The 10235-nt window shown below is 47.1% G+C and overlaps 1 protein-coding gene across 1 annotated transcript; it reads left to right on the top strand.

Moving 5' to 3' along the window:
* Positions 1-1443: 1443 nt before the first annotated feature.
* Positions 1444-10161, top strand: LOC132387739 (complement C1q tumor necrosis factor-related protein 3-like). Its single transcript, XM_059960098.1, has 4 exons — positions 1444-1461; positions 1701-1778; positions 5242-5338; positions 9696-10161. Exons 1-4 carry the CDS (start codon positions 1444-1446, stop codon positions 10091-10093), a joined length of 591 nt encoding a protein of 196 aa, XP_059816081.1. The 3' UTR covers positions 10094-10161.
* Positions 10162-10235: the final 74 nt, after the last annotated feature.

Raw genomic sequence — 10235 nt, 5'->3', positions numbered from 1 at the left:
AGGGAGGGGTGAAGGGGTTACAGGTGGTCACGGAGGGGTGGAGGGGTCATACACACAGACAGGGAGGGGTTGGAGGTGTCACACAGACAGGGAGGGGTGAAGGGGTCATACACACAGACAGGGAGGGGTTGGAGGTGTCACACAGACAGGGAGGGGTGAAGGGGTTGCAGATGGTCACGGAGAGGTGGAGGGGTCACACACAGATAGGGAGGGGTTGGAGGGGTCACACAGACAGGGAGGGGTGAAGGGGTTGCAGGTGGTCACGGAGGGGTGGAGGGGTCATACACACAGACAGGGAGGGGTTGGAGGTGTCACACAGACAGGGAGGGGTGAAGGGGTTACAGGTGGTCACAGAGGGGTGGAGGGGTCATACAGAGACAGGGAGGGGTGTAGGAGTTGCAAGCGGTCACAGGGAGGGGTGGAGGGGGTCACCGAAAAAGAAAGGATTGAAGCAATTGCCAGGTGTTACGGAGATATGGAGGGGTGATGCGGTTGGGGAGAGTCTCAGTGATGGGGAGGGGTGTACAGCTGTATTGGGTCACAGAGACAGAGGGCCAGAGGGAGTTACAGAGACGTGTTTACCCGTCCTGGAACGTTGTGGACTTTGGTCCGGTTTTGAAACCTCCGATATCTGACTGCGGGCTGGCTTCCCCCATTGGATCACAGACAGCTACCGTGCTCCCAGGGGAGAGGAAAAGAGACCTCACCTCAGTCACCAGAGACAAAGGATTGATTCGTTGGAGAATGAAGGTCCGATTCATTCCTGGGAACTGGGTGGGGGGGGGGGGGGGGTGGTCACATTGGTTTTCACTCTGTCTAATCCAGGATGTGTCCAGTCTTTGAGAATGGATTCGTGATGCACACTGTTCTTAAAAATGCAACAAGAGGGAGTTTTACAGTGAGGAGGGAGCCCCTCACTATGGGAGGGGTGGTGAGGCGGGAGCTCCTTGCTGTGGGAGTGAAGAGTGAGTGTCACAGTGTGGGAGGGAGTGTTAGTGTGAGGAAGGTGGTAAGGAGGGAGCCCCTCTTGTGAGAGAGGCATTGAGGAGGGAGCCCCTCACTGTGGGATGGGCAGTGAAGAGGGAGCTCCTTGCTGTGGGAGGGGCAGTGAGGAGGGAGTGTTAGTTGGGGAGGAGTTGTAAGGAGCGAAATCCTCACTGAGGGAGGGGCGGTGAGGAGGGAGTGTTAGTGGGGGAGGAGTTGTAAGGAGCGAAATCCTCACTGAGGGAGGGGCGGTGAGGAGGGAGCTCCTTGCTGTGGGAAGGGCAGTGAGGAGGGAGTGTTAGTGGGGGAGGAGTTGTAAGGAGCGGAATCCTCACTGAGGGAGGGGCGGTGAGGAGGGAGTGTTAGTGGGGGAGGAGTTGTAAGGAGAGAAATCCTCACTGAGGGAGGGGCGGTGAGGTTGGAGCTTGCTGTGGGAGAGGTGGTGAAGAAGGTACCCTGATGAGGAAAGTTCTCTGGGTAACTAGGGGGTGTTCTGTTGAAGGAGAGCTGTTCATTGAGAATGGAGAGAGAGAGAGAGACCGAGGAAGACATTGGAGGATTTGGTGGTCGAGGTGGGTGATGGGTAGAATCTGTAGGGGGGATGTTGGAAATGAGGGGAGAACAGTTTACAGGTAATAAGTCAAGAAGCAGTGGGACCTATAGGCTGCTGTGTCACGGGTAAGCTCTGCTATATTACTGCTTGCTTTCATTACCAGATTCTCTTGGTCTTCCTCCTTTCCTATTGGACGATCTTCCAGAATGCTGCGTCAGTGAGCAGTCCAGAATTATCTGAGGTAAATCTTTCCATCTGATCTGTTTCACAGTGCAAATCTGCTCTTACACGGGGTAGAAAGCAGGAGCCTCAGGATTCTATTGTTTTATTTGTTTTCACAATTGTATGAAACATTTATTCATTTACAAGAATACATAGAACAATCAGTGTTGGCCAGAAAGAACTACAGTCTTTAATTCAGTGGATGCAAATGAATCAAGGACACGTGGAATTAGACACACTAATTGTCTTTGTTCTCGCCGTGAGGACTTGAGAAAATGGTGTCGGTGTACATGTGTGACTCTGCGGACTGCAGAATTTCTACCAGATTTCCCTTCAACTATATTCCTTTTGAACTACTTCTGCTGTAATCTGCAGCTTGTAAATTTCCTCTTGACTACAGACTACAAAATTACATCAATGATCTTCAGGTCTCTCGTATTTGACGGTTAAATGTGGGGCAGTTAAGTGCGATGCCTTTGAAGGTCAATGGCAAGGCCGAGGCTGAAAATGTGGCAGGAGAGGTGGGATTCAAACCAGGCTGAAGCACAGGGGGATGAGGCCTCCCCGCCTACCATCATAGTGAATGTAGAGACACTTGAAAATAAGACTGACGATCTCAGGGCAAGGATGCTGTATCAGAGCCGCATGAGGCAGATCTCAATCGTTTGTTGCACTGAGACTTGGTTAACAGCAAACACATTGCATGTGGCTATCTGACCAGTAGGTTTTACGATTTTCAGAATGGATCGAACCTTGAATTCTTTCGAGGAAAAAGGTAGCGGCGTATGCCTTTTAGTCAATTCTCATTGGTGCATGGATGTTGGGGTTATCTCAACTTGATCCCTTGACTTAGGACAACTAACGATTAAATGTAAACCATTCTATTTACCTTGGGAGTTCTTATCTGTGACCCTGGCCACTGTTTACATAAGCAAACGCTCGTGAAACTGCACGGCGCTGTCTGTAAACAAGAAGCAGCCCATCCTGAGGCATTTCAAATTATAGTCAGTGACTTCAACCAGGCCTGTTTGAAGAGAACCATGCCTAAGTATCACCAGCATGTAACCTCCATGTTCAGGTTTTTCCCCAATCAGTAGCCCTATATGAACAATGGAATCTGAAACTTGCTGGGAAACAGACCAGGGGCACTCAAGTCAGGAGATCAAGAATGCTACGAGAGGTGCAGGTATGATCTCCAGAAAGCTCTCTCATGGGCAAAGTGGAGATTCCAGATTAGACTGGAATCAACGAGGGACGCTCACCAGCTGTAGCGGGGTTTGAATGCTACAACCTCCTACATAGCTAAATCTTGCGATATAGGGGACAGCAGAGCTTCACTGCTAGACGAGCTCAGTGCCTTCTATGATCACATTTAACACCAGCATCTATTCAAATCTAACCAGTATGCTCCAAAACCTGGGCCTCAATACCCCCTTGTGCAAAGGGAGCCTGGATTTCTTCAAGTGCAGACTCCAGTCAGTTTAGATTGGCAAAAACATTTCCTCCCCAATCTCCATCAGCACAGGAGCTCTGCAGGAATGTGTACTGAGTTCCCTTCTCTACTTTATACCTGTGACTGTGTGGCTAAGTAGAGCTCCAACACCATATTCAGGTTTGCTGATGACACCACTGTTTTGGGCCGTATCAAAGGTGGTGATGAATCAGCACACAGGAGGGAGATTGAAAACTTGGCGAGTGCTGTAATAACAACAACCTCTTACTCAATGTCAATAAGACAAAGGAACCGATTGTAGGCTTCAGGAGAGGGAAACCAGAGGCCCATGAGCCAGTAATCATTGGAGGATCAGAGGTGGAGAGGGCCAGTAGCTTTAAATTCCCAGGTGTAACTTTCTCAGAGGACCTGTCCTGGACCCATCATGTAAATATGATCGTGAAAAACGCACAACAGTGCCTCTACTTCCTCAGGAGTCTGCAGAGGTTCAACGTGTCATCAGGAACCTGGCAAACTCCTATCGATGTGTGGTGGAAAGTGTGCTGACCGGCTGCATTACAGCCTGGAATGGGAACACCAATGCCTTTGAGCAGAAAATCCTACAAAAGGTAGTGGATTTGGCCCAGTCTATCACAGGCAAAACATTCCCAACCACAGCACATCTACATGAAATGTTGCCATCATCAAAGGTCCCCACCACACAGGCCATGCTCTTCGCTCACTGCTGCAGGTAGAAGGTACTGGTGCCAGAGGTCTCACACTATTGGGTTCAAGAACAGTTACTACTCCTCAACCATCAAGCAAAAGGGGATAAATACACCCATCTACAGACTCTGTTATATTATTTCATGCTCGTTATTTATTGCTATTTATTTATATCTGCATTTGCACAGTTTGTTACAGCTGACAGATTTGATGTTTACAGTTTACAGTTACTGTTCTATAGATTTCTTAAGTATGCCCGCCGAAAAAGAATCTCAGGTTGCGATCAAAGGAATGGAGGCTGCCATTTTATGAAGCTGCTCTGCATCCTCCATTTTGTGAACTGGTTTTGCTTGGCTGAGTCAGTGTTTTAAAGTGGACACAATGATGGTCCAGGTAATCTGCTGGGCTAGGGATCATTTCCCATTAAATTATTTGAGAGGGGCTATAACATGCAGTTTTGTAAATGGTGTGGTCTGTGTCTGGCCCGAGTCATTCAAGCTGGTTACTGGTTTGGTAACTGGTTTAGAACAAAAGGCCATAATTACCAGTTGTCACTTGTGGAAGAGGGTAATAAATGGATGTTGGCCTGAGTCAAAGCCAATGAGAAGGTGTTATTGTCAGTCAGATGACCCATAGCCAATAACACTGAAATGCAACATTTGAACTGGTAAGGAATGAATATAAAAGGAGAGGCTTCGAATGCAAAGTAGCAACAACTGTCTGGAGAGCAACCATCGTGGATGTGGAGTACCCCACAGGCACGTGGAGATTAGATGGGGACCATGAGGAACAAATTGTCAGCATAGACTCCTTTGACTGTTCATGGAGGGTCAGGAAAACTTAGTAGATAGGCACACAAGTAATTGTGCAAATTCCTGTACTCTTCTGTGGGACGATAAAGGTGCTTGTCGGTCATTACAGATTAATTCTGTGACTCTCTGAGCATCGTTACTAAGGGATAGATCCTTGTAACAATCAGGATTTACAATTTCAAATTAAGATGGAATTACTACTATCTACAAAGCACTTAAACCCCTGAGGAACACACTGTTATTGGAATCTTCCCATGTCCCCTCTCCAAGGACACCTGGGCACAGACATAACCCTGAAGAGGACAGGCAGATGACTCCCGTTAACACGTCCTCCTCATCGCCCCTCCCTCTTCGCCATCCCTTCCACAGTGCGATTTTCCCTGCTCCCCGCCCCTCCCACACTGCAGTGCTCCTTCCTCACTGGTCTCCTGCAGTGTTCCCTCCTCAGCGCCCTCCCAAAGTAGCAAACACCACTTCCGGCAATCTGATAACTGGATTTGAAATGCTTTCAGATAACCTTCCAGGATATTAAAGATGCCATCGATAAGACAAAGGAAATAGATTCAAAAGTCTCTCGACTGGAAGAAGAGGTGTCCACCCTTCGAAACTGTGAGTGTGTTTGGTATTGTGCAGTGAACAGGTGGGTGACACGTGGAAGTGAGGCTAAACCCTCAGTTAAACTACTTATGGCTGTGTTCTTGAAAATCCATGATTTTTAAATATAAAATATTTATTCAAGTGACACATAAGGGAAGCTTTGGGAATAAACCTAAGGGAAAATCTGGAGCAGGAGTTCCTAAGGCAGTCCTTCATTGATTTCAACACAGACTGGCAACTCCTGCGACACCGCTGGTACCAAACTGTATCAGTCTCTGCTGTTCGTTTGGATTCATCAGCTGTGTGGATATGGGGAGCCTACTGCATGGGCACCAGTTTGCTCTCCATATCGTACAACTCTGGCTTGTGGATCACGTACACAGCCAGAACACAACATCCATGACCCAATGGAGGGTCTTAACAATACCACTATGTCAGTGTTCAGGTTTTCATAAAACACATTAACTGCAGATTTAAATTAAAATCCTGTTATCACTATCTACAACCCAATTGAACCTCTGCAGGAAAAGATACCAACTCTGACAGGACTCAAAATCACAACCTTTGAAATACTTGATTGTTTGAGAGCAGAGGCCCAGCCCGCTATACATTGTGTTGCAGAGCCCAGACTCTGTGAGGACCCACGGCTTGCGTAGGTGGTAGGATTCTGACCCCAATGGGCTTCCGGTCCATCACCTTAACCATTCCGAACCAGGTGCCCTTTAGTCTCCCTGCCAGAAGGTCAGAAGCTGCTGACCATCACTACAGCAGCCCTGCTGGCGAGAGCAGAAAACCACTCGGGGAAGAGACGGGGTGAATGTGCTCGCTCCTTTCCCCAGGGTGGGGGAATCAAGAACCGCAGTACACAGGTTTAATGTGAGAGGAGAGATTTAATAGGAGCTCGAGGGGCAACTTCTTACACAAAGGGTGATCCAAATAGGGAATTAATTGCTAGAGGACATGATAGGGATAGGCTGGGTCTTGGAGTTCAGGAGACTAAGGGGTGACCTGATTGAGCTTTCTGACTGGCTGCATCACTGTCTGGTATGGTGGGGGGGGAGGTGGGGGGGAGAGGCGCTACTGCACAAGATCAAAGTAAGTTGCAGAAACCTGGAGAATTAATCTGTTCCATCATGGGTACTCGCCTCCATAGTATCCAAAACAAAGTATTGGTGCCTTAGGAACGCAGTGTCTATTATTAAGGGCCCCCACCACGCAGGACATGCCCTCATCTCCTTGTTACCATTAGGAAGGAGGTACAGAAGCCTGAAGCACACACTCAGTGACTCAGGAACAGTTTCTTCCCCTCTGCCATCCGATTTCTGAATGGACATTGAACCCATGAAGACGACTTATTTTTTGCACTACTTTAACTATTTGAGTCGAGTCGCTTTTTATTGTCATTTCGATCATAAACTGCTGGTACAGTACACAGTAAAAATGAACCAACTTTTCTCTAGGACCATGGTGCTACATGAAACAACACAAAACTACACTAGACTATGTGAGACAACTCAAGGCTACACTAGACTACGTAAAACAACACAAAAACTACACTAGACTACAGACCTACACAGGACTACGTAAAGTGCACAAAACAGTGCGGGGCAGTAATTAATAATAAACAAGACAATAGGCACAGTAGAGGACAAATTTCAATATAATAATAAATGTCAGTCTAGACTGAGTATTGAGGAGTCTGATAGCTTGGGGGAAGAAACTGTAACACAGTCTGGTCTTGAGACCCCAAATGCTTCGGTACCTTTTGCCAGATGGCAGGAGGGAGAAGAGTTTGTATGAGGGATGCATGGGGTCCTTCATAATGCTGTTAGCTTTGCGGGTGCAGCGTGTGGTGTAAATGTCTATAATGGCGGGAAGAATGACCCCAATGATCTTCTCAGCTGATGGTGCAATTCCCGAACCAGGCGGTGATGTAGCTGCTCAAGATGCTCTCGATACATCCTCTGTAAAATGTGATGAGGATGGAGGGTGGGAGATGGACTTTCCTCAGCCTTTGCAGGAAGTAGAGATGCTGCTGGGCTTTCTTTGCTATGGAGCTGGTGTTGAGGGACCAGGTGAGATTCTCCGCCAAGGTGAACACCAAGAAATTTGGTGCTCTTAATGATCTCTACCGAGGAGCCGTCGATGTTCAGCGGGGAGTGGTCGCTCCGTGCCCTCCTGAAGTCAACAACCATCTCTTTTGTTTTGCTCACATTCAGAGACAGGTTGTTGGCTCTGTACCAGTCCGTTAGCCACTGCACCTCCTCTCTGTAAGCTGACTCGTCGTTCTTGCTGAAGAGACCCACCACGGTCGTGTCATTGGCGAACTGGATGATATGGTTCGAGCTGTGTGTTGTAGCACAGTCGTAGGTCAGCAGAGTGAACAGCAGTGGGCTGAGCACACAGCCCTAGGGGGGTTGTATATGTTAACATATATGTTCTTTTATATCAAAAAAGTCCAAAAGTAAATTTATTATCACGACCTGATTGTGAAAATTTGCAGATGACACCAATATAGAAATTCATAGTGGACAGTGAAGAAATCTATCAAAGCTTGCACCGAGATCTGGTCCAGCTGGAAAAATGGCAGATGGAATTTAATGCAGACAATGCGAGACATCAATAGGGTTATAAAGAGAGCTTTCAGATATTGCCCTTCATAAATCAAAATATTAAGCTGTTGTGGGTGTTATGAATAAGACGATGCTGAGGCCTAATTTGGAGTATTGTATGCAATTCTGGTCACCTACATACAGGAAATATATCAATGAGATTGAGAGAGTACAGAGAAAATTTAGAAGGATGTTGCCAGGACTTGAGATATAGGGAAAGATTAAATAGTTTAGGACTTCATTGCCTGGAGCATAGAAGAATGAGTGGAGATTTGATAGGGGTAGACAAAATAGTATGTTATAGATAAGGTTAATGCAAGCAGGCTTTTTCATTTGAGGGTCATCCGAGGTGACACTAGAACTTGAGGTCAAAAGTTAAGGGGAACAGGAGGGAAAACTCAGAGTGTGGAACAAACTGCCAGTGGAAGTGGTGGGTGCAAGTTTGATTTCCATACTTAAGAGAAGATACATGGATGGTTGCAGTTTGGAGGGCTATGGTCCAGTTGTGGGTCAATGCCAGGAGGCAGAATAACAGTTTGGCATGGACTAGATGAGCTAAAGGGCTGTTTGTGAGCGGTAGTGTACTATGACACAACAGCAGGCAACAGTTGCAAGAGATCACATTTATAAAGTTCAGAAAAGTGGTGTCAGAGGTAGGGTAATGAGGAAGGCAATTGGTACACTTCATCGGTCAGGGCACTAAATATTAAAGCTAGGGCATTATGTTGCAGTTGTTAGCAAGGCTGTGTCTAGACTATTGTGTACAATTCTGTAAGCATGGGATAAAAAAGACATTAAAATAGTGCAGAGATTTTATAAGGATAATGCTAGGGTTCAGGCCCTGAATTACAGGGAGAATTAAGGCAAGCTAGGATTTTATTCTAGGAGAATAAAAGTAGGAGATTCAGAGGTGATTTTATAGAGGTGTATAAAATCATAAGGGCCATAGGAAGAAGTCAGAGGGATGACCTCATGGAGGTGTTTGAGATCATTGGTATATTGGATCATTATTGTCACATGGCCCGAGGGACAGTGAAAAACTGTTTTACATCATGCAGATCATTACACAACATCAGTGCATTGAGGTAGTACGTAAACAATAGCAAAATGCAGAATTCAGTGTTGAAGTGCAGTGCAGACAGATGATGGGTGCAAGGACCTTAATGAGGTAGAATGGGAGGTCAAGAGTGCATGTTATCGAACTAGGGGACTGATCAATACTCCTATGATAATTGGGTAGAAGCTCTCCTTGAGCCTGGTGGGACATGCTTCCGAGCTTTGAATGGAGATGGAAGAAGAGAGAATGTCTGGGTTGGGACATGTTTCTGCTGTCAGCCTTACAGAGGCAGTGGGAAGATTATTTTTGTTTCTTTAGTGATACACCAGAGAGTGGGTCCACCCCGCCCTTGAAAACACACTGCCCCAGCGACCCCACAATCCCAATTAACCCTAACCTAATTACAGACAATGACCAATTAACCTACCTAGTATATCCTTGGACTGTGGGAGAAAAGAGCAGCACCCGGAGAAAAGCCACATATTCCATGTGGAGGTCGTACAGAGACGCTTTACAGAATGGCACTGCAATTGAACTCTGAACTCTGGAATGCCCTGAGCTGTAGTAGTATCGCACTTACCACTGTGGCACACCCAAAATAATTGAAGCAGCTTAGACATGCACCGTGGACTTGTTTCGTGCTGGGTTAGTCTACAATTGCAAGCCACCCTCTCACGGATCTTCTGTGTTTTGTTTCCAGACGTGCCCAGCGTCATTTTCCATGCACAGGTTTCCGAAGGTGGCAACCCAGTCGGCCCGACAAAGCTCATTTACGACCGGGTTGATATCAACAACGGCCAAGCATACGACGCCAGCTCTGGGAACTTCATCGCCCCCATGAATGGGATCTTCTACTTCTCCTACTCCCTGCTCGGCCAGAAACAGTCCCTGGACTCCATGGTGCAGCTAATGAAGAATGGGGTGGCTCAGAGCTACATCCATAGCATATTGCAGCATGGCCAGGCACAAACTGCTTCTATGTCCATCATCCTGCCCCTTGTCAGGGGAGACATCGTGTGGGTGGAGCTGCTGCAGGGAATCACTTGGAGTGAAATGAGTTCTATGTACTTCCAGGGCTTTCTCTTACAGAGAACTTGAAGTCCCACTGTTGGTTGGGTATACAGGGTCCCACCAGGCCCATTGGCAACCCTTTCCTTCCATCTGACATACCCTCCCCATTCCCATTGCCAAAATCTCCTCGACCTTCCCCTCCCATCATCAACTCTCCCCTCAGGTTCTC

The sequence above is a fragment of the Hypanus sabinus genome, unplaced genomic scaffold (genome assembly GCF_030144855.1).
Source record: "Hypanus sabinus isolate sHypSab1 unplaced genomic scaffold, sHypSab1.hap1 scaffold_2140, whole genome shotgun sequence".
Taxonomy (NCBI): domain Eukaryota; kingdom Metazoa; phylum Chordata; class Chondrichthyes; order Myliobatiformes; family Dasyatidae; genus Hypanus; species Hypanus sabinus.
This window is presented reverse-complemented; position numbering and strand designations above follow the sequence as displayed.

Bases quoted from the DNA above. Each gene is read 5' to 3' on its own strand.
- LOC132387739 (XM_059960098.1), top strand. The intron at 1,779-5,241 runs GTAAATCTTTCC...AAATGCTTTCAG, and splicing joins GCAGTCCAGAATTATCTGAG to ATAACCTTCCAGGATATTAA. The intron at 5,339-9,695 runs GTGAGTGTGTTT...TTTTGTTTCCAG, and splicing joins GGTGTCCACCCTTCGAAACT to ACGTGCCCAGCGTCATTTTC.